The following is a 24,314-nucleotide window of genomic DNA, read 5'->3' as shown; positions in this document are numbered from 1 at the left end:
TGAGCCATGGGGGGCTTCCAGGATTGAGCATAAACTCCCCCCTCCCCTCCGTGATACACAGCAGGAGAAACCACCTGCTGTGGAAGGAGAACAGTTCTAAGTGCCTTGAAGTTACCAATGGAGGAGTGTCAGTCCAGCCCTTTGGGACTTTCTCATGAGATAGACAGACTCAGCTGCCAAAGCCATTTTGTTAAGCCAGAGCCATCTTGTGGAATAGATGTGTTGGGACAGGATATCCACAGGAAAAACCAGGAATAGACACCTCATTCAGTCAGGGCTGAAGAGTTGGACGGGATATAACTGGACTTCATTCTTTCAATCAGAAACAGGCTTACCATGAAGCTAAAGAAGCATTAAGAATCTGAGCCCCTCACTTGCACAGAACCCTTCTAGGGCCTTGTAACCTAATTCTATAATTTCTTTACTCTTTACCTTAAAGAGGATCCCCCAGATGATCAGCATTGGTCCTCACAAAACCTGGAGCCTTCCTTCCCTCCTTTCAGTAGGCAGGACTTTTAGCCCCAACTTCCAAGAGTAATTAGGAACATTCAAGAACGATCAGTTGGAGAAACATTCAATTACTTAGATAACCAACACCGACTCACCACTGCCCGGGGCAGTGGCTCACGTTAGGTGCTGACAGGAAATACGAGAGCAAGGGGCCCCTGGCTGGCTCAGTCGGTTAAGCGTCCGACTCTTGGTTTCGGCTCAGGTCATGATCTCCTGGTGGGTTGTGGATCAAGCCCGGCATCAGGCTCTGTGCTCAGTGCGGGGTCTGCTTCAGGTTCTCTTTCGCTCTCCCTCTCCCTCCCTCCCTCTCCCTCCCTCTCTCTCTCTCCCTCTCAAATGAATAAACTTAAAAAAAAATACCAGAGCAAATGGCTCCCTTTGCTCCCAACTGCGGAGAAGGGACGGACATATATAAAATGACTTAGGAGAAGCGAGAAAGCTACCCATAAGCTAGTACAAAATAATGGGCTGCAAGCTGAACATCTAAGCCGAACACCTAAGTCCTGAGGGAATCATTAGTGCCTGACGAGGTCAGTTGAGGAATGTTTAGAGGAAGTGAGGTCTAACTGGAAGTTGAAGCAGATGGTGGAGGGGACGGAGTCACCAGGAGGCGGGCAGAGAGGGGAGCGGGCAATCTCATATACCAAGGCCCTGAGAAGAAAAGTGAGGAAGAAGCTGTGGTGATATTCTGCAGTTATCTATTACCAAAGCCCTTTAGGGAGAATATTTTGAGCTCTGAAGATAAGCTCTGGAGCCTATGCCCTGGGTCTAAAGGAAATCAGACTGCAGACCAACTTTCCAATCACGCCTTCCTTCTGTTACATTTAGAATCTTTTTCCGTTGGATCTCATGATACTTGATGCCTGATTTGGTGCGTGGTGTGAGGGGAAGGAAGAGGGACCGGATGTGGAATCAGATGGGGAACGTTTAGGGTGTTGTAGCTTATTTGCTCCCAGGTAATTGTGTTTTTAAGGTCAACTTAAGGTAAATGGGAAGGGAAGAGGGAAGTCAAGGGGGCTGAGGGGCACCTGGCTGGCTCAGCAGGCAAAGTATGTCACTCTTGATCTCGGAGTTGTGATCTCGGAGCCTCACGATGGGTATAGAGATGACTTTAAAAAATACAAATCTTTAAAGATTTATTTATTTTAGAGAGAGGGAGAGAGAGCTCGCACAGGGGGAGCAGCAGAGGGAGAGGGAGAATCTTCAGCAGACTCCACACTGAGCACGGAGCCTGACACGGGGCTCGATCTCATGACCCTGAGATCATGACCTGAGCCAAAAACCAAGAGTCGGACTCGGAACTGACTGAGCCACCCGGACGTCCCCCAAAATACAAATCTTTAAAAAAAAAATAAAGGGAGCTGAGAGTCTTCTGGGAGTGTGCATAAGCCAACTTGTCGTCTTCAAAGACTCTGATCTCTGAGAAGGCCTGGGTGTGGGGGGACGCAGACTGTTCCCCCCAGGGTGCTCCCCCTGGGTGTGGGGGGACGCAGACTGTTCCCCCCCAAGGTGCTGCTCAAATGGTTCTCCAAGGCACCTGTGATCATGTGACCTGGCGGAAGTCGAGTTCCTTTTTTGTGAGGCCGGGCACAGCGCTTGCTGAGTAATGAGAGTGATGACCAAGACACACCTGTTCTCCTTAGGAAACTTTCTGTTTTAGAGAGGAGGACATTTGTAACAAATGAAAAATGCCAGCCTGGGCGTTCCATAGGCCAAAGAGCCAAATCTTCTGTCTCTCACAGTGACCTTTTAAAAGGGAGATCACAGGAGTAGCTCTACTTGTTTCCTGAGACATTCCCTTAGAAGATTAGCAGGGCTTGCCACACATCTGAGATCCCTCATTCATACGCATATCTAACGCCTTTCTTTGGGAAACAGCTTGATTGAGGCATAAATTACATAGCACAAAATTTACTTATTATACGTGTATAACTGTGTGGTGTTTTGTTTTTTTTTAGTCAATTTCTAGAGTTGTGCAACCATCACCACATTCCAGTTGTGGGTCCTTTCTATCCCCCCTAAAAAGTTTCACTGTGCCTGTTTTCAGGTAATCCGTGCTCCCTGTCCCAGCTCTAGTGAAGCAGTGATCTGTTTTCTGTCTCTATAAATTTGCCTTTTCTGGACGTTTCATATAAATGGAATCCTATAATATGTGGTCTCTTGCACCTGACTTCTTTCACTTAGCATCATGTGTTAGAGGTCTATGCATGCTACGACACATATCAGTAGTTGTTCCTTTTCATTGCTGAATAGCATTCTACCTAAATTCTGTTTTGAGGCAACACTGAACAGGACGCAGGAGTCCTGGTCTCCTACCCTGTCTCTGATTTCCTGAGTGGCCTCTGGCCAGCCCTTTTCTTATGTGGGCATCCACTTCCCCATCTGTAAAATCAGAGGACTGATCAGGTCGAGTCTCTAACATCTCTCTCAATTCTTTTTTTTTTTTTTTTTTTAGAGATTTTATTCATTTATTTGAGAGCGAGAGAGAACATAAGTAGGGGACAGGCAAAGGGAAAAGCAGGCTCCCCGTTGAGCAGGGATCCCAACACGGAGCTCAATCCCAGGACCCCAAGATTATGACCCAAGCCGAAGGCAGATGCTTCACTGACTGAGCCACCCAGGCGCCCCTCAATTCTTTAAAAAAAAAAAAATCTACTTTGTATTTTTCATGGAGTGCCACTAGGACCGGTATTCCAAAATTTTGAAGTCTCTGATCCCACATTTACCCTTTACCTGTATTAGCACTTCCACCATACCGTATATTGTTAAGGATAAAGAATCTTCATTTTAAAAAGGCTGTAGTTTAGCAGGAAAGTTTGATTCCCCCTGAGAGGAAATGTAGAGTGAGGGAGAGAACGTCATCCGGTCCGAAAGAGGGAAAAGGAGCACGTGAGATAAGTAAGCCAGAAGACAGGAAGCGGTGGGCCGCAGCAAGGGATGAAATGTGTCAGACACAACCCCGAAGGTCGAAATCCAGGCCATCTAGTTACCTTGGGAGTAAGAGGGAAGGGATAGAGGGAGAGAGAGGCCACCAGAGTGGGAGAGATGTTGAGGGCTGGGACCCCTCCCTATTCTGTTCCCATAACCTCATTCATTCCCTCAACCCTCCTTCCCAATCCCTCTCCGGCTGCTCTGCTCCTTCAGTTCTGACCCCATTTCCTCAGGATCTCGTTCCCTGAGGAGCCAGGCCTGACATTTCAGACAGAGGCTGAGGAAAGGAGGTAGGTCGGAAAGAGACACTGTGTGTCTGCGTCATCTTATTTTCTGTTTTATTATTTTGGAACCTGAAGGCCAAAGACGTAAGCACTTGGACATTTACCTGAAATGCAGAGACAGTCCCCCAGGTACCAAGGAATATCAAGAGCTCTCTCTTCTCCGAACAATTGCTATTGAGTGTCAGGTTTTGGAGGGTAAAAATGGTGATCTGGAATTCCCGTGCCTGTTGGTAATTGTGGCATAAACGCACAGGGTGAGGGGCAAGGTGCCCTGGAAACAGGGCCGGACAGCCTTCAGAACTAGAAGGCTTCTCTTCACCATGAGGACCCCAGCCTTCTCCTAATGCAGTAAGCCAGCAGGAGAAGACCTCCCTGTCGATCCTCTGATCTGCCAGAATTCCCCACAGCCTTTCGTCCGCGGCACTCCCTCAGACTCCTGCCACTTCTAAGACCCCACAGGCCTTAGAGGGACTGCTTGGGGAGTGGCTGTTCCTCTGACTCACTCCTGCAGGAAAAATGACTCCAGTTCTTTGAGTCCTCATTTGTTTGTGACAACTGTGGACCTCCCAAAAGTAGGCTGGGATCAAGGAACCTCACATTTGCTGTTTGAACCCTCTGAGGCAACTAATTCTCCTAGAGAGGAGAAACAATTTATGGACATACTTCGTGTACATAATCCTCCCCTTTTGCTATTTTTGAGCGCCTGCCTCTGACCCAAACTCCCTGAAGACAGGAATCAAGTCATGTCTCAATCAGAATAACATCTAGCCCGGTTCCATTTCTGCATACACGGTTCAAAGCCTGCTGGGTAGGGAGCATGTCTCTGAACATTATTGTCATTCCTTAGTGCCTAGCTCTGTGTCCAGTACACAGTGGTCATGTGAATAAATTTGTGCTGGGTGAATTAATTAATGACAATCATGGTGATAAGGTAACAGGGGGAATAGTAACAAAGGGTTTGGGGTTTTTTTGTTTATTTTTTTGTGTTTTTGTGTTTTTTGCAAGCTGCAAGATGCTTTGTAAGGCAAGGCATCTCCCTTAGCAGCACACAGCCTCCTCAAAGCCATGGTTTTCTTTCAGTGGAGGAAAAAGACAAGGGTTTATCTTCAGATGAGGTCTTTATCCCCACCATCAAGCCCATGCCAGGGGAAGCTACTGGTGATAGAGAAGGGAATAAGAGACAGCTGCTTGGGCATGATACCTGTGTAAGGAGAAGACAGGGATCTCCTATGCACGCTTGCCTTCTCACTCCTCTGACTAGGTCAACTCGAGTGTCTCCTGCCAACAACTTATCAGGAAGGACCATGACTCTCTGGACTCGGAAGATCCAATTCTTCAGCCCTGCCACCTCCACTGGCTCTTCTTCCACTGTCCAGGTCCTCAATTCCTGGTACCTTGGCTTTAGAACAAAATTTAAACACCATGTCCTTGAGACTAGCCACATTATCCTTCTCTCCAAGGGAAGAATGCACCTGTCTAATATTGTGCCATTTTATCTTTAGAACCACTCTGTGAGGTTAATGGAGGTGATTCTTGCATAGAGAAAGGAAGCCATCTGCCCAAAGTATTTCAAGATCCCTCTTTCCAGGGCTTTTACCGCTAACACACACTGTATGGCTTAACCAATAACAATTACCCATCATCTCTTAAGAATTTACATGTTGAGGGGTCCTAAAATGGAATATGTTGTCAGGCAAGAACAGATTTCAAGGGATCAACTAGCCATCCTTTGGCTCTTAGGTAGGCCAGTGGTCTAGAAGGTGAGCGTTGGTTGGGAAAGTACTTGAATTTGGAGTCAAAAGATCTTGGATGTAAGTCCTGGGTCTGCCATTTACTGAGTGGATGATTTGGAGCAAGTCACTGAACATCTGCGACTTAGCCTTCTATAAAATAGGGACAATAATGTCTGTGGGTTTTTTTTGGGGGGGTTGTTTTGTTTTGTTTTTACTTTACATGCCTATTGTGAAAATTAAATGAGATGATGTATGTGAAAGCTATAAAGTACCAGGCAAGTGTTAATTTTAATGTCTCAGGCAAATTTGCCTCTTTGGAGACTCTTTATGTAAAATATAAATAGTAATCCATCTGTGTTCATAACAAAGTTTTACAAGAATAGGAGTTCAGCTTTGGTGTCAGGCTGCCTGAATAACCTTGGGCACGTTATTTCTTTCTGAAACCTCATTGAAGAGGAGATAATACCCATCTCATAGGTGTGGTCATGAGCATTAAATGAGCGAACGTACATACACTACTTAATATGTACCTGGCATAGAGAAAGAAACTCAGTGAATGTTAGCTGCTACCATCACTGATTTTATTAATGGAGAGGTAGGGCAGGGTGCTTCAATAAGATCTGACAGAGATCTGAGCTAGAAATCAAAAGGACTCACCTTTTTGGGCCTCGGTTTTCCTACTTGCTCTATAATAAAAATCTATGGTTTTCTTCTTCCATATTGTCATGAGAATTTAAAAAAAAAAGTATACAAAGACTTTGAATTAATTGGACTTGAGGAACATTATACATTGTAAGATATTTTTTTAAAAAAACTGAATTAAGTTTATAAAGACTCTGACTTTTTATCAGTTCATCAGTTTTTGTTGATCCCTATCTGCCTGTGTTAAAGTTGTCCTCTTCATCGAAAAGGAAGACAGCATTTCCCAGCCAATAAAATAGATTTCAAATGTCAGATCTTGACATAAACCCTTCAAATCTGGTAGAGTACATACATTCTTTGCAAAGAAAACCATTTTTCAGGATGTTGCATTGCCTCAATTCGTTCTGGGTATAGGGGGTGATTTTAATATTCAACCAATTCTTGAATTTCCACTTTGGGTATTATCTGCTTTCAATACATAATCACAGAATGACCTCTCCTTGCCTTGCAGGATGCTCCCAGATTACCTCTTTTTCTCTGATTAGCTAGGATGGCTTCAGGGAATACCTTCATTTTAACATTAAAGTGGGCAAAAACAGAAATAGAAAGATAAATCTGTAGCAAGATCAAAAATAGAATTCATAGCTAAATATAAATCTGGAGGGAATTATCCAATTATTTGTATGGTCCCTTATCACAGACGATCCAGGGTTGATTGCCTTCTGCTTTTTCCTTATATAGAACAAAATAGTTAATAAATCCCAAGAGTAATACTCTTTTCTTTTGAAGAGTAATAGTTTTTAATAGTAACTTAAATGCTGTTTTGCTTCCCAAATGTCCTCATATATATTATAGCATGTGATTTTTACAACTGCATGCATTCTCTTTGGGGACTATCTCATCTCATTTTGACTTGTAGGTCAGAGAGCACTGAACTGGGAAGATCAGGATTTGTTAATGGAGTCACTGTACAAATTTGGGCAAGTTTCTCAGTCACTTTGTTCCTTCCACTCTGCTGAGCTAGACTTGGAATGGACGGCTCTGAAGGGAAAGTCCCTGCTCCTTTTCAGTCTCAATATAATTTACAGGCTAGCAGCTGGGTTTTTTTTGTTTTGTTTTGTTTTTTTTGGTTGGACCCACACCAGCTAGGAACTTGGAAACGTGGAAAAGACAAATGTGGGTGTCACATGAGGCACGGTAGCCATTAAGTGCACGAATATAATGCAAACCGCATGCAAATATATGCAAACTTTGCATTAACTTGTAGAATCTTACTTTGGAGCTTGCGAGCGGCACTGAGATCCTATGAGGATTCACAACTAATATTTTTAGGTTAAATCAAAAGTAATGCTTTTTTGAAGTTATCGCTTTCTCGGTGCTTGCCGGGCTTAACTGCCGAAAGTTTGACACTCCTCCCTACCCCCCATAAAGATTTCACTAGTGCTTGATTCCATCTTACACCCGGCCCCACCCCCGCTTAGCCTGACGTCACGTGACAGTGTATTTGCATACTACCTGGGACTGGGTGTGACGCTCCCCTTTTCTGCGTCTTCTCATTGGCGGCACCGGAGAACCAGCCCTCTTCCGGACAGACCAATCAGCGCCCACTCGGATGAAGGAAAGCGGGAGGGGGCGGGACGAGGGTGGGGTCTTGGGTTGGATCGCTAGGCATATCGACCAATCATCCTCTGGAGTGGGAAGAACAAGCCGCGGATTGGTTGAGAGGCGGGGTCTGGGGCTCTGTAGGCCAATGAGAGTTCTGGGCTGAGGGGGCCGGTCTCCGCCCCGCAGAGCAGATAAGCAGCCGCAGCGGGGGTTGGGGGGCTGTGTGGGGCTCGCTGTGGGGCCGAGGCAGGCAGGCGGTCGGGCGGGCGATGGCAGGGGCCGCAGCGGGCGGCAGAGGCGGAGGTCCCTGGGGGCCGGGGCGCGGAGGGGCCGGGGGGCTCCGGCGGGGCTGCTCTCCTCCAGCCCCCGCCGGCTCCCCCCGGGCTGGGCTGCAGCCGCTCAGGGCCACGGTCCCCTTCCAGCTGCAGCAGCCGCACCAGCGCCGGGACGGGGGTGGCCGCGCAGGTGAGCGGGGCCTGGAGCGGGTACCGGGGGGAGGAGCCGTTGGGGGAGGGGGGGGGCGCGTGACGGGGGGGAGGGGTACGAGGAGAAGCTTGAGGGGAAAGTGGATGGGGGCGAGGGAAGAGAAAAAGGGTCGCGCAAAGTCTGTGAGGGCGGAGGGAGCGAGAGCGAGGAGCGGTGAACGCTGGGTCCACGGCTGGAACAGAGTGTGCAGGGAGTCGGGGCCGGGAGGTGAGGGGAGGGACATGGCAGACGGAGGCTGGCATTGGGGGCGTAACCGAAAAGTGGGCAGAGGTGTCGTGTGGGGGTGAGTGGAAGATGCAGGGGTGGCAGCGAGGTGTGAGGAAGGAGTGAGTGGCGCGTGATGGGGGCGCCCTGTGCTGGCTGGCGCTGGAGCGAGGAGCCGGTGGGCGCTGGACATCTGCACGGGGAGGGGGAGGGGCATGGAGGAGAGCCCCGTGGAGCCATGTGTTACTTCTCTAACTTGAGTTTGGCCCCAGCATCCCGCTCTACGGCTCTGGAGTTCCTTCCCCCCCCCCCCCCCCACTTCACGTGCACTTCCTTTTATGCCACCTCCCGGAGCTGATTTCTTCCGAGCCGTTGGAATAGGTTGGAATAAGTTAGTTTAACGGCTTTTACTACGGTACAAACGCTCCGCTCCGATTCCCTGCATTCCTCTTGGTGTAGCCCAGAAGTTGTATGTTCCCAGATCATTGACCTGCTTAATATGGCTGGCTCATTCCAACCACGGTGTGCGTGTGTGTATAGGACCTGGGCAGTTTGCCCCCTGCCTTTCTCTCCTACCCCCACCAAGGCTGTTTAGTCCCGGGCATTGCCAGCCAACGTGGCAGTGGGGTGAGGGCTACAATCAAGTACACTGTGGCAAATACCCCCACTTTCTGAACAGCCCTGAAACGGTGTCTTAATAGCAGCTTGATGTGGTGAGTGTGGGGAAACTAGGGAGGAGCAAGATTAACCTTGCTTTCACACTCAAAGCTGTGATGGATCCCCCACAAAGGCAAGCAGTGAGGAATGGGAAAAAGAACCTACTTGCATGAGGAGGTTGGCAATAAGTTGAAAGTGAGGCTTGCATTTGATTCACACCAGATGTGAAAAAGATCATCGTACACTTCCAAAGCCTCGGAGTCTACCAAATGTACAAAAGTCATGGTCCCCGCCGTCTAATGGTTAATGACATTCTCTACACCAGAGTTTCTTGAGCTTTTTGTGATTGCTAGGCTTCATTGCTGCACACCCCCCTCCTGAAAGTTTAGTTGCTACAGTGCCTTTCTAGGTAGGAATGGGATTAAGAGGGTCTCTGAAGTAGAAAGTCCCAAGTCTATCTGGACCTCACTGTAAATGTTAACATTGCATCTTGGAACACAGAAACTTGGTCAAATGTGGTAGCAAGATGGTGACCAACTAGTCAAAGTATGCCTAGAATCTGGTGGTGTAGAGCAGAGCAGTGCCCAAACTCATGCCTATCATGAGCTTTAAGCAGACTACAAGATTACAAACCTGTTGGTTTTGTTTGGACTTCCTTGGAGTCCAGAGAAGTTAATAGAACGGCAAGCACCAGAACCTTTGTCACTTTTAGTAGAAATCAACAGAAAGCCTGCCTATGCGGTAGCTGGAAATCTATTAGCAGTCATATTTTAAGAGCAGTTATTTTGCGTCTACTATAGAACTAACATTAAAGGCACAAACACTGGTGGGTGCTGTGGAATGGAGAAGAGTGTAGGTTTGGATAACTGAGTTCTTTACATGGCCTCTTCCTTTTTATAGGGCCGGAGGCCCGAAGATCCTGGTAAAAACCATAGGAAGCTAGAGTTCTGCATAACTTGTTGGATGATTTAGGGCAAGTTGAGTGGTCTCTTGTGTACGAATTGGGCTGATGTGTTGTCCCTCCGCCGTTTAGTATCCCATAGGCATTAATGAGGCACTTACCTGGTATATAGGGGGATTATCTATAGATTTTCAGTGAGGCGGGAGAGAGGAAAGATGGAAAGAGGGGTCTGAGCCGGTGGACTCCTTTGTGAGCAGACATTAAGGGAATGTACCTCGCCTTTGGTTTGGGAGCACATCGGGTCTTCTACATGTTAACTTAACTGTCTATGTGTGTTCAGATTGTTTTCATTCCTTAGACTTGAGAAGTGGCAGAAGTGGTTTCCTCTAGGCCCGTGGTGTACTTGCGATAGGAGGAAACGCCTTACGTTCATAAACCCTTAAGAGAATCCTCCAGGCTTTGGGTGCCAGGATTCCTGAATTTTGATTCTAGGCTCTGCCATTAGTAGCTGTGTGGCATGGAAGTTTCTTAACTTCTGTGCCTCAGTTTCCTCATCTGTTAGAAGGTGCATCATAACTATATCCTGAGTTAACAGTTACTACGTGCGGAGGCACCTAGAAGGTGCTATCAGCGTTTATCGTTAGCCTTCCCCTCCACCCAGCCAAGGTGAGAGCACTGTTGGCCAAAACCCATTGCCTTTCAGGCTTCAAAGAGCAAACCCATATTGGTCTGAAACCAGTACTGCAGGTTTCAGAATTTCAAGGCCTCCTCTTGCACTTTTATTCCCTCGTCTTTTAAATGAGGTTTTCTAAACAGGGCTCCAGAACCCAACTGTTTAAAAAGGCATGTGAACTGGGACTGGGATTCAGGGACAATTAGGTGCCGTCACTGTTTCTTTCCCATCCCAAAGTGACGTAGTGTTCAGGGCTGTGCAGTTATCTCTCTACCACACACCCTGTTGTGTTCCTGACAAGATATATGAGACCTTGTAAAAACAGGGTGATGGTGTAAAGAACAGGATTTACCTTCTGTGGCCATTCATCCATGAGGGATGTCTTCATAAAGTGAGGAATGGCTTCATTTTTCTGAGCCTGGGTTAGGGGTGTGGAAGGCAAAAGAGAATAGTGAGAAAAATGAAGATCAAGTCTAAGAAAGCTAAGCTCCATCCGTGGGGAATAGCAACCCAGGATGCATTTCTTACGGCAGTTCCCCCTTTAATTAAATTCTCATTTGTGTCTTACGTCAGTTGGAGGCAGCTAACTTTTCTGTTCTTCCGGGACTATTGATGGACAAAATGGGACTGGGAGGTGAAATGTTCTGGGTTCCAGTCTTAGGTCCAGGTCCACATCCTGTTTAGTATCTCTGTCTCCATATCTCTAGAATGAAGATAATGTTTAATCCAGCTTTGCAAATTCCTCTGTGTGGACCAGCCCCACAGGGGTCAGCTGGGTGCTGGGGGAACCACATGTTGCCTCTGTACCTCCTCTGCCCACCAGAACCTTCTTAAACCCAGGGTTGGCAATTATGGCCTGCAGGCCAAATCCAGGCCTCTGCCTGCTTTTGTAAATAAAGTTTTATTGGAACACAGCCATGCTCCTTCATTTAGCATTGTCTGTGACTGCTCTTGCACGACAGGGACAGAGTTGAGTAGTAGTGATAGAGACCATAAGGCCCACAAAGCTTAAAATATTTACTACCATGGCACTCTACAGAAGAAGTTGGCCTACCCGTGTCTTAAACAATGTTCCTTACCATTATTCCTATATAAAGATCCGTTTCATTGCGTGTGGTGTACATCTCCTCAGAAAATTCTAAGGGAGTAAAGAAAAGTAAGCCTGTATCCCCCCTCATGTTTTAGGCGAAAAGAAAAGGGGGGGGTCATCAGCTTCCAGTCAGTTCTCAGTCTTTGTGGAGGATCAGCACATGTGAATGGAGGCTGCCTCCCCCGCCCCCCGCGTTGTCAGGTGGCATGTGTTCAGTAGACATAAACTAATTTGGATTTACATAAAAGCTTGACTGTTAGGCAAATGTGCACCCCCTCTCCTCATAACCCCTCCCAAACCACCCACAACTCAGTGAACACAGTTGGAAATGGCTTAAGGTTTATCTCCTGTTTGGGATTTTTCTGGCTACTTTTTATTTTTCCAAACAGATCACTGACAGCTGGCAGTAGTCGTGGCTGCCTTAAAATACTGCCTTCCCCACAGGGACATAGGGTGGGTTTATTTCAAACATCCATTGGGTTCTCCAGGATGGCCGTTGCAGTGAATAGAAGGCGGCATTGTTATTAGCAATGCTATTGGTAATTATTAAACTCCTTTCCTTGCAATGCTTTGAAAACTTAGTCCTTGGGGGATGGGTATTTAGATAGGTCTGGAACCCCATAAAGAAGGTCCCTTATTAGGGACCTTGAGAGAAAGCCCTCATCAAATCATGATGCTCCTGGACCCTGGTGCCAGAAGTAGTCCGACTTCTCAGTGCCAAGGAGCCATCTTGCTATAATGAAGCCTGGGGGTGCAGTTAAAATCCCGTAAGATCTATAACCATCCTTGAGCTCTCTCTGTGATTGAGGCAGCTTCTGTTTGGGAAGCATTAAACACCACTTAGCCTGATGCTGCTAACTTGCTTTTGACAGCTTTGCTTGCCCCAGGCATGTGCTCCCCAAAATATACTGCTGAAGTCTGTCTTAAATGTTATCACCAGAGACAGCACCCTTGAAATTTGGGGGCCGCAGTGCCTAACTGCTTTATCCCATCGGTACCTAAAGGAGCATGGGTCCCTGTGTTCTTCCATGTTTTGGGTAGCAAAGGATTATATATACATGGGAAGTTCTCCACTCGTGTAACATAGAGCTAGGATATTTTAAACCATTTGAGGTCAGTGGAGGAGGGGTGAGAACAAAAGTGGGTGTGGTGGTAAGAGGACATCATTCTCTCTGGTTCCAAATATAGATAGATCTCCAGAAAATTTGGGGCAGGATTGCAAAACTTCCAGTTATGGTGGCCATGTGAATGTTGCCAGAGTGGTTGGTGGGCTTTAGTAGCAGAGAACACTTTACCCATATTTTTGGCTAGTTTATACTGAATGGTGCGATGGGCACCCACGCCACACTATTCTTTGATCTTGTTCTTTTTTTAATTAAAGCATAATTAACATACGGTTTTATATTAGTTTCAGTTGCACAACATAAGGATTCAACAATTCTGTACGTTACTCAGTGTATTCCTTGATCTTAATGGAACTGTGAGAAATCAAGCATCCTCGTGCGCTCAGCTAGCTCAGTTGGTAGAGCACACAACTCTCATCTCCAGGTTGTGAGTTTGAGCCCCACGTTGGGAGTAGAGATTACTAAAAAAAAGAAAGAAAGAAAGAAAAGAAAAAAGAAAAGAAATCAGGCATTCCCCTCTGGATTTTTATACCTGTCCCATAGACCCTTTGTGCCATAGGATTCACACTTTAAGGTGTGACATGTTCTGGAGACAGGTCTGGTTTTGAAGTCTTACTGACACTATCACAGCGATCAAATGCTATTTGACACCAGCTCCAATGCTTTCCTGGGGCTTACCCTTAGTCTACAGGCAGTTTGGAGCCTTTTCAAGGGGCTGGAAGGGGAAACCTTGTGTTTGCTTTCCAGTTCAGTGTGAAGGTGGGTGCCCACCAGCACGTTTGTTGAGTGGGAGTGGACAATCTCTTTGTGGCTTAATAAGTTTTACCCCACTTTTAGGTGGATAGAAGAGGGGCCAGGAAGAATGGAAACAGACAAAAGATGAGCGAGAAACCTGGACACCCACTTCCCCTGCCCCGGCTGAGGGCTGAGTTGAGTCTTCGTAGAGGGTTCCATTATTTGGTTTGCAGGGTTATGAATTAACCAAACACAAGCCGAGTCTATTCACATTGTTAGGTCAAAAACAAATCCTGCGCTCTGAGAGAAAAGAGTTTTGGATTATATTTGAAGTTATAAATTATCCGTGCTCCAGTTCCTCTCCAGCGGTGTAGAGCTTGTGAACGGGCCGTTGTTCTTGGGAACAGCTGGATGGAGGGAGTTTCTCTACAGCTGGCTGCCCACACTCAAGCCTCCAGCTCAGGGTCCCCACCAAACCTCCTGGTTTTGAAAAACTCTTCCTGGCACTTCGCTCTCCTCCTCCACGCTTTTCCTCAGGGTCACTACAAAGCTGCATGCTCAGCTTGGAGTCATCTAAATGTTTATCCTCAGGCCCCGAATAAGCCTCAGTTGACTTTTACTGTGTCAGAAAACCACAGCCAATCAAGGGTGGCTTTAATGAACTGAAAAGAATGCTATCAAAGTATTTCGTAATAGGGACTCTTTTAGCTCCAGCCCTTGGGGAACCTGGAACTGAAGTGGGGGCTCTGGACACCTACCCTGCCCTGCTCCCGAGCCCCAGCCAGCTGGTATTGGGGATGGATGGAGTGCCTTGGCTCAGCACTGCCTGCACGGAGCGGTTTCTGTTTCCAGCTCCCTAAGAAAAGGGGTGGAGGTTGGGGGAGGCCTGGGAAGATTCCTCTGAGGGCTTTGGTTGATCCGAAGCAGCAGGCCTGTGATCAGGAGTGGTGAAGTTTTCTCCGAGGCCGCCTGGATGTGGCTTCGTAGAGTATTCGGCAGGGCAGAGCTGCAAGTCCGGGATGCCTCTTCTCAGACCCTGAGCACCCTATCCTGTGGATGGAGGGTGGGTTTTCGACCTGGAGAGAACTATGCTAATAAGCCTAGGTCTGGTCCCTCCCCAGCTCTGTTACCTGAATCCCCTGTCATCTGATCCTCAATGAAAACATTCTAGAGAGCACTGAGGTCTCACCTCCTGAAGAGGGAAAGGTAGGATAAACATGGGTCTCTAGAAGCAAATGACTAACACGTCCACAAGTGAATAAAACGGAATTCAAGCTGGAGGAGGCATAGAATAAAGGAATATTTATTCCTTTCGTGTTAGGTAGGGTTAATTGGAGAATTAACCGAGATATTTCCAGTAAGTTTGTTTTTTTGTTTTTTTGTTTTTTGGTTGTTTTTTTTTTTAGTTGGTCGGTGTATTATTCTCCCTAAGGTTAAATTAAGTTTTATTTATTTTATTTTTTCCCTTCCGTTTCAAAAGTGACATTGGTGTGGCCCTGTCTGGTCAGCTGTGTTTCTTCACTTTCTCAGATCTCTTTAGTCCCTTCAGCCCTTGCTGCAAATTGTGTGCCTGCCTTTTTAAAAGGTAGGCACCTCATGTTTCAAGTTCAAGTGCAATGGAACTCACCCTGCAGCTTGAACAGATTTGAGTGTTTTTGCAGAGGGAGGGCCAGGGCAGATGGGGAGTGTCGTGCTCAATAAATACTTGTTGGATTGAGTTGCTGGAAAGGCAGCAGGGGTGGGGAGAGTGAGCCACACTTCCCCCAGTCTCACTTGAAATGGTTTTTCCCACTTCTGGTCCCCACACACTGTGCCCCCTTTATAATACCTCTGCAGCTACTTCCAAGGCAACCTCCCCCCACCCCCCCGAAGTGTTAGTGTTCTCTCTCTCCTTAAATCACTGGTCTCCTATTCATCCTGGTCATTGGGCTTGAAGCCCAGCTGGTGGCAAAGACGTGGCATTTCCATGGATGTCATTGCTAGCCCGGTAGGTTCCCTTCCCCTCACACTTAAAGTCAGAGGGTGAGCTTGGGCAGTTAGTTACCAGGTTGATCCATGGAAACAGCCAACATTTAGGATTTTGTTTAAAAAAAAAAAAAAGCCAGACTACCTGGCTTTAGCCTTAGAAGTGGATATGGGTGACAGGCCAAGGAAAGCGAGATGAATACTGGGTGTCTTTTCACTAAAGGTACATTTACACCAAATTCCTAGTAGTGCTAATGTATACAAAGGGAAGCAGATAAACGAAATCTGAATTAGTGACTTTTCTAGGCTAGGGAGCAGAACTGTCTACGGGCCTGAGGGGGGCTTCAGGCTCTATCTAGAGGTGTGATCAGATTGGAAGCCCCCTTTCCCAAGCCAGGCACCATCCTGTTTCTCCTCTCCCCAAACCTGCCCCCCTCCCCCCAGCAAGTTGGGAAATACTGGAAAGAGATGCTCATTAGCATTCCCCACGCCCTGGACACATACACTGTCATCCATGGAATCTACGTTGCTCTGTTGTTCAGGTTGCCAGCCATGGACCTGGTGCCTTAGATGGTTTTCTAAACCTGCCCAGCTGGGGGTAACTTTGAACAGAGTAAAATTGCAGTTGAGAGGAAGGAAAGACAGTTTCTCTTAACTCGCCCTCCCTTCTCCTCTTCCCTGCCCCACACACTGCCTTCCCTTTACGAGTTTTCTGTGCCGCTTGGTACGTGTTTGATCGCCTACACCGCTTTGAGAAAACCACCGCTGATAACACGTGCGCTCCCTGCCCCACACCTGCAAGCTGGCTGAAAACCTGCCGCGCGGCCTCTGTTTGGGGATTGTCTTTGTAACTCATACCCATCAGATATGACAAACCGGGGTTGAGGGTGGAGCTGGATGGCATTTGGCGAGACCGAGGGGATGCAGCCAGAGAGTTGTCGCAGTGTTACGGAGTCCGATGCAGAGATTGGGAAGAAGGCAGTGCAAGTCACACCCATTCTTCTACTTCTTACTGCCGAGACTAGCGCCTGGACTCTCTCTGGAACTGCGATCCTGGGTAGTTGTGTGTTCACAGGAGAAGGCAAAAACAGCTGCTTCTGTGGAAAGAAAGAGCCTGGGGGTCCCAACAAATTTTTGTGTTTTTCAGGGAAGTTGAGCAGATAGAGAGCTTTAGTTTTAACAGTGTGTTCCATTCATTTAGCTCTCTGTTGCTCCTGGTCAGTACTCTAGAATGTTTCTCCTTCATCCTCCTGACAGTTGTGAAGGTGCAGGTGGCCTTGACTTGTTTTGCAGATAAGTTAAATGAGGCCTAGAAAGGAAGTGACTTGCCCAAGACCATGTGACTATCAAGCCCTTTTGCTCCTGATCCCAGGGCTCTTCCCACATACGTGTGGCGAATCCATTGTGAATTTCCTCCCAAGTTGGCATCCTCTCTGCTGCCTGCCCAGCCCACGCCCAGCCCGTGTTTCCCTTCTGCTTGTATGCCTGTATTCCAGGAGCAAAAATTCATCTGTTCAGTTGACCAAAAGAAAATTGGAAAGGAAAATGGGCTGCAACGAAGTCTGTTGTTTCTTCAGCACCCCGTAAGTGACTGTTCACTTGGTGTGGCTAATTGGAAGGTGACGGTTATGACATTGTGTGATACGGTGGCAGCTTTTGAGCACCTCCCACTGGTTTCAGATACACAATTCCCAGGTAGAATGAGAAGTTCACCAGGGACAGCTAGGCCCAGAAGGCAGGCATGGTTTTCCTGCTTTCGTGGGGTCATGGTCATGGTTACTGGGCTTAGAGCCATGTCAGGAAGATACCTCTAAGCTGGAGCTTATAGGAAAGCGTGTCTTTCTTATGTGTGACTGTGGAACCCCAGAGAGCACCTGGGAATAAATGTGGGTGGTGCATTCCTCTGATGGGGGGTCGGTTCAGGTGGCCTGGCATCATAATGACAGCTTATCTTCCAGTAGGGAACCCCCGGATGCAAACCACTCCCACCCTCCCTGCCATGCTCTGTTTTGAGTGTGTCTCCTCCTCCTAGCTTTAGGTTAAGGGGGAGTAGAGTCACTGTGATACATGATAATGCCTTCATGAGACAAGTGTGTGCCCAGTAAAGGGGACTGGTGGGGACTTGAACTCAGGAGAAAGCTCCATCCAGGGACTTGGTATCATGGAGAAATTGGTGTGCTTCACGGAGGTTACCTAGCCCTCCTGAGAGGGTTCCAGGCAGCTCTTACCCACTTACCTCTCTTAAGAAATCAGATTTTGTATAGAATTCTTGAATGTCCTGATAACCATATGCTTATGTGCATCCTTCCTTTGCCTGTTACTTCTCAACTTCATAAGGTCAAATCCCGTTATAATGAACATTATAAAAAACAATTCTGTATAATAAAGCTATTTCCATGGTTCATATCAATGCTTTGTTGTTGTTTTTTTGTGGTTTTTGTTGTTTAAAGAAAAGAGTAACCAACTCTCTTCTTCCGTATCAAGTATTTTTTTCTGGTCCCTGTCCATGGAATGGTTCATCCCTAAGCCAGGGCCCCCGACCACTAGCTGTCTGCCTTGGTGGCAGGGAGGAGGGAGAGGAGCAGTGGAGCCATCACCAAGTAGCAAGGCCCCCCCTTTGTTTGCATTTCATCTCGAACCTCCCACCCTCTGGTACATCTTTGTTTTCAAATGGAACACCACGCAGAAACCCAACAAAGGGCAGTACGTGTGTGTATCTGAATGTGAGTGTGTGTGAGTGTGTGTCTTGAGTGTGAGTGAGCATGTCGGTGCCGAGCGTGCGCGTGTGTGTGTGAAGAAGTGCCCGTGAAAGAAAGCAAATGACAAAGCAGGTGGGGCTAATGTTTGCCTGAAGGCAAATCTGGGTAAAGGTTCTATGGATGTCCTATGTACTGCTTGTGTGCTTGTGTCTGGAAGTTTGAAATGACTTCCAAATAAAAAGCTTAAAAATGAGTACATGCTAGGCTGACTTGACAGTACCAGGAGTTCTTGAGAGTGCCAGTTCTCTTCTCTTCCTCTTATAACGTCTCTTATTCTCCCCATTTAACAGACAGCAAAACTGAAGCCCAGAGAAGTCAAGTGACCCGAGTTCACCTAGCACACTGGGGCCAAGGCAGGATTTGGGCCCAGGTACTGACCACTGTGGTAGGCCACCCCTCAGGAGACTAGACTGCGGCTGGTCCTGACTTCCTGAGCTGGACCAGGGGGGCATCAGATGCCGGGAACGATCGGGGACCTGCTGCGGCGTGCCCGCGCCCCGGGCGTGCCTGCATTGACCCAGCAGGGGGTGGGCAGGCGAGCCGCAGTCTGCCGAAGCCCGCCAAGCACCCTCAGGATGTCCAGGTACCTTCTCGGGACAGCTGCTTCCTTTTTCTAAGAAACACTCTTACTCAGCTCTTCACTCTCCACGTTTTCTTCAAGACCATGAGATCAGAAGCCTCTGGTGTCCGAGCCATGGTAGTTCCAGTTCGAGTTTTTATGTCCAAGATCAACGGGTAAAAAGCAGTCAGGTTCGGTGTAGAGAGCCAGGCCAGCGTGTGGGCCCAGGCCAGACAGCTTGCTCGGCTGTGCGCCAGTCCGTTTGCGGAGGTACAGAACCCCGAGGGAGGACGTTTGTGTGGTTGCGTGCGGCACGCCTTACCAGGGGGACGGGAGTTACAACTTCGTACGCAGAGGGAGGACTCGCTGTCCGTCAGGGAAGACTACTAAGCACGGGGCCCAGGGAGGGATCTGCTCATCCTGTTATGCTGGCAAAGGGGGAGCTTCAGACTCTGCTCTTGGTTTCCTGGCCGCTCTTCTCTAACACCAGACCACATGTCCTACATCTCTCTCTGCTCCTGGAAGGCGCTTGAATCGTTCCTGACAGTTTTGCTTCCTGATACTTCCCCCCAGCTGCCAGAATTAGGGTTAAGTGAATGAGTCTGACTCTGCTTCTGAACAGAATAATTTTGAAAGTCTTTAGTTTTAGCATGTGTCCTTTATCTGCAGTGCCTCCCGGCAGCCACCCTAGAGCCATGAGATTGTGGTTAAGTTGGCTTCAAAGGACTTTTTTTTTTCCATGGGCTCCAGCCAGTTATGTGAAAGAGACCCGTGAGCATTTACTATATTATTACCCCAGCTTATATATACTTAAAGTGCTTATCTTTAGGCAGTTTTCATGTTATATAGGCTATCGTCATGATTCTCTGGTTCTCCTGGCTCTGTCCGACCCCAACATAAGTGCCGGATGGATGATGTCCAGGGGCAGAACAAGATGCAGGAGGAGGAGGAAAGGCTGCTCCTTGATTCCTAGTGGGTCGTGTGCAATATGGAGCTGTCTTCGTAGATGGGACGGCAGCAACGGAGCCTTTGCCTTCTGGTTCTTAGGCGTATAGATAGGATGTTTTGGTAATGACCATCCCAAACTGTTTTCCTGGATCAAATTCTCGTTTGTTTCAGGAGGCTAAGCTTTTTCCTTGCCTGACTTGTAAAAGAAGATACTAGTACTGTTGAGCCCTTGATTTAAGAGCAGACACAAAGCTCTTCATGTACTTTGTGGGAGGGGGGGTGTGACTTACCCTCCAGTGATGCATGTGATCCTGTCCACCTCTGCCTCCGGAAGCACATGGGGAGAGGTGACCCGACAAGCATCCTTCTGCTCAGGAGTCCCGGGAGTACACTGATGGTAGGAAAAACCTTCCCAATGTCATACCTTTCAAGGCTGTTTCTGGAAGGGCCATCTGATCTTGCTTTTTGGACGTGGTTTACCCTGGAGGCACTGCATAACCTTTGAGCCTCCCTTAGGAGATCGAACAACTGGCAAGATCAGGGCTGCAGCGAAGGGGCTGCCCCGGAATGCTGCCGGGCATGCTTTGGGGTTTTTCCACCAGTAGGGTGACGGCCTGGGAATTTGCCTGGGATTTTGAGGTCAGGCTGGGTCAGGTCCAGGTTGTCGGAGGCCAGGTAGGGAACCACTGGGTGGGATATAGCGGACTCTTGGGTGTCTCCCCTTTGCAGCCAGGGACACAGTAGAACTTGCAGAAAGAGATGGAAGTAACCCTTGGAGAAGGCTTTCTGCAAGTGGGACAGCATGGTCCATGCAGCTTTGCAAGGCGGCCAGGGCTGGGCAGAGTGACCCTAATAGGATTTTAGACCCTGAAGGCAAAGCAGATCTTGTGACCGTAACTTCCTGGTCCTGAATAATTGAGCAATTGCTTTTCATGAGCCCCCTTCCCCGCCCCTCAGCCCCAAGCAAAATGAACCTGAGTCAGTGTTAAGAGCAGAGAGCCTGACAGGTTCCAACCTAGTGAGGTGTAGCCAGTGAGCAAACCTGCCCTCTGAGCTCTGATGTCTGCTTGCCCAGTCATGTGATCAGCCCTTCTGCCTGTGGCTAGCCACAGGTAAATTGAGCGCTGTTTATACCCTCCTGCTTGGTCTGGGAGCCCATAGCACAGCTGTCTGATCAGCCTAGGTAAGGCAAATCTGCTTTTGAATTTGTGCCTCCCCCACCTTCCCACTGAACTTATCTCGCCCCAGGTAATAGCATGGGCCCTGAACTTTCATAGTAGCATGGGCCCCGAGCTTTCCATTTAGCTCAATTGGTTAGTGGCCATCTCTTAATGGACCCTCCAGTAAGAGTTGGGGAATTCTAGAACTAAAGGAGGCTCAAACTCTTCTGCTGCACTTCCTTGCCTTCAGCGGGGCGGAGGTGGGCACTGAGACATCTGGGGGCATGTCATTCTCTCTCCCCAGAGCTGTTCAGGGGCAGACTCTATATAGTCTTCCTCATCCGATTGGGATCAGCAAGAAGGTCTTCCTTTTATCTAGCTGATCTCTCCTAATCTAACTAAAGTCTGCTTCCTTCCTTTCATTTTTGCATCCACACAGAAGAAAACTGATAAATTCTAAGTCCTTTCACAGTTCCCGGCGACCTACCTACCTTCCTGTCAGCCATGTTTACCCATCTTTCGTGAGATCTCACTGGTTTCTGCATTCCTGTGGTAGAGCAATAATGGCAAATGGATGCCCAGAGCTAACTTCACTGGGCATAGCTGAGGTTCTGTCCAGTTCCAGCTGTGTTTCTGGACCTGTAGGAGCCCTTTCATTCCACCCACAGTCTTGGTCTTGCTCCCAGGATGATGTGACCTTTCTTAATTTAACATCGCCTCCTTCATTCGGTATCTTTATTCTACTTCGTCCTGATTTACATCTTTCAATTCCTTGCCTCAGATTAAGCTTTGTTCACTGTTTCGTTTCTTCCTGCCCACCTTCCCTTTCCCCAAATTAGAAGTCCAGAGCAGTGACCCAGTTGAATTTGACTACAACCTGCCAAGATTGAAATGCTAGAGGGTTCAGATCCTTGCTGAGGAGTGAATTGAATTTCCGTCTTTCCAAATTAAGCCAGTTCTTTTTTTTTTTCTCTCTCACAACTTTATTTTGGAAGAATTTCAAACCTACAGAAAAGTTATAAGCACAATGCACACCCCTTTATATTTCACGTAGACTCACCGATAACTTTTTGCTGCAATTGTCAAATCTCTCTTCTCTCCTTCTGGGTATTACACATGTGTGTGTCTAGACTTGTATGTGCATCCATTTGCGTGGTTTATTTGTTTTGAACTATTTGAAAATAAATTGCAAATAGCATGACACTTTTTGCCCTTAACCACAGTGGTATCTCCTGAGAATAAGGCCATTCTTCTACATAATCATGATACCATTATTACCCTAAAGAAATTATCTATAATCCCATATCATCTAGTATCCAGTCCATTTTCAAATTTCCCCTCTGATTGCTCTTTTTGGGGGGTTTGTTTTGTTTTTAAGATTTTCATTTTTTAAGCGTGTTTTTTTTGTTTTTTAGATTTTATTTTTATTTATTTATTTGACACAGAGAGAGCACAAGCGGGGGGAGCGGCAGGCAGAGGGAGAAGGAGAAGCAGGCTCACCAAGCAGGGAGCCAGACATGGGACTTGATCCCAGCACCCTGGGATCATGACCTGAGCCGAAGGCAGACACTTAACAACTGAGCCACCCAGGCACCCCAGGTTTTCATTTTTTTTAAGCAATCTCAACACCCAGCATGGGGCTGGAGCTTACAACCCTGAGATCAGATGTTGCATGCTCTACCGACTGAGCCAGCCAGGTGCCCCTTTTTTTGTCTTTGAGCCAGAATCCAATAAAGACTCTCATTTGGTTATATCTTTTTATTTTTATTTATTTTTTTCAAAGATTTTATGTATTTATTTGAGAGAGCGAGAGAGCACAAGACAGGGAGTGGCAGAGGGAGAGGGAGAAGCAGGCTCCCTGCCCAGCATGGACCCAGATGCGGGGCTCAATCCCAGGACCCTGAGATCATGACCTGAGCTGAAGGCAGACGCTTAACCGGCTGAGCCACCCAGGCACCCCAGTTATGTCTTTTTAAAAAGTTTATCTAGAATTCCCCTTCCACTCATGTTTTTGGTTTTTGGTTTTTGATGACTTTGAAAAGTGTGGACCAGTTCTGCCTTCTAGCTGTCCCATATTCTGGATTTTTCTGGCTGTTTTTTCATGGCCGCATTTAACTTGTTCCTCTATCCCCTGTATTTCCTGCAAATGGAAAGTTAGGTCTGGGGCCTGATTTTGATTCTGGTAAAACATTTCTAGCAAGAACGTTTCACGGCTGAAGTTGTGCACCTTTTATCATTTTAGGAGGTATATTAGTCAGAGTGTCCATTGTTAGTAACGGTTAAACGTGATCACTGAGGTGGTGACCACCAGATTTCCCATTGTAAAAATACATTATTCTTTTAATAAGTGGTTTATGGGGTGATACGTTGGCATTATTTAAATATTCTGTTCCCTGCAATGTTTCTTCCAGTGGTGTGGAACCCACTGATGACTCTTCCTGACTAAGAGATTACTTTGGAAGTTGCATAAAGCTAGTTCTGAATTAGCACTTACGGATGTGAGTATGGACATGAGAAGTTCAAAAGAGGAATCAAAATTTTTTTCTTTGGGTTTTGAAATCATAGGTGGGGGGAAGGCAACAAAATGGGGTTAATCAAATTATGTCAAAGACTGGGTATTCTGTATGACTTGGTATTAATATTAAATTGAGTAATAGTTGCTTACACATCTGTTGCTATCTGGCAGTTTGCTTCAGGTCGGGGAAGGCAGGCTGGAGGGAGCTAAAAATAAGTCCTAGTTGGTTCACAAAGCAGAAATTATTTTGACTATTTGGGAGTTATGTGTAATTCTGTTCTCATTTCCTTTTCTTTCACACAGTTTCCACCCTCCTCATTAGAAAAGGAATTTCTCATTTTTTAAGTGTCTTCTTCTCCCCCTCAACCCACCCAAGATGGGTAAAACGGTGTTCCTGAGACCCAGGTATGGTTCCTAGCAAGGGAAGGGACTAGAACCCTTCCACCTTGGACTCGTTCCTGAACCAAAGCAGCCAGGCGGTCGTGACAGTTGAGTCTGACAGTGGAACACAGGGTGGGGATTCTGTTCTCACAAGTCTTTTGGGGAGAAAAGATCTGCATCTCAGTTTGCTCTGTGGCACTGGAGAAATCAGTTCACCTCTTTACATGGGCACATCACAGGCCCCCACCTGTGACCCCTCGGAAGCTCTGCGTCCTCTTCCATAGACGAGTTCAGGAGAGTAGAGGGTGCACACCTTCAGAGCAGAAGTCGGCAAGTTGCATTCACAGGTGTCCCCTTACAGGGTTTATTGTAGACGAACCCTCCTCGATCGCTGGCTCTTTCTCTCCCTTGCTTATCTCACAAGACTACCTGAGAGCTGGCTGGAGGTCGTG

At 47.3% G+C, this 24,314-nt stretch overlaps 1 protein-coding gene across 1 annotated transcript in view; it reads left to right on the top strand.

Moving 5' to 3' along the window:
* Nucleotides 1-7,955: 7,955 nt before the first annotated feature.
* Nucleotides 7,956-24,314, top strand: part of FAM117A (family with sequence similarity 117 member A) — a 42,700-nt gene continuing 26,341 nt past the window's right edge. Inside the window, exon 1 of the mRNA XM_026513115.4 lies at nt 7,956-8,170. Within this exon, the coding sequence (XP_026368900.3) occupies nt 7,975-8,170 (196 nt within the window). The 5' untranslated portion in view covers nt 7,956-7,974. The remainder of the gene's footprint in view (nt 8,171-24,314) is intronic.

Source organism: Ursus arctos, unplaced genomic scaffold (assembly GCF_023065955.2).
Source record: "Ursus arctos isolate Adak ecotype North America unplaced genomic scaffold, UrsArc2.0 scaffold_24, whole genome shotgun sequence".
In the NCBI taxonomy this organism is placed as follows: Eukaryota; Metazoa; Chordata; class Mammalia; order Carnivora; family Ursidae; genus Ursus; species Ursus arctos.
This window is presented reverse-complemented; position numbering and strand designations above follow the sequence as displayed.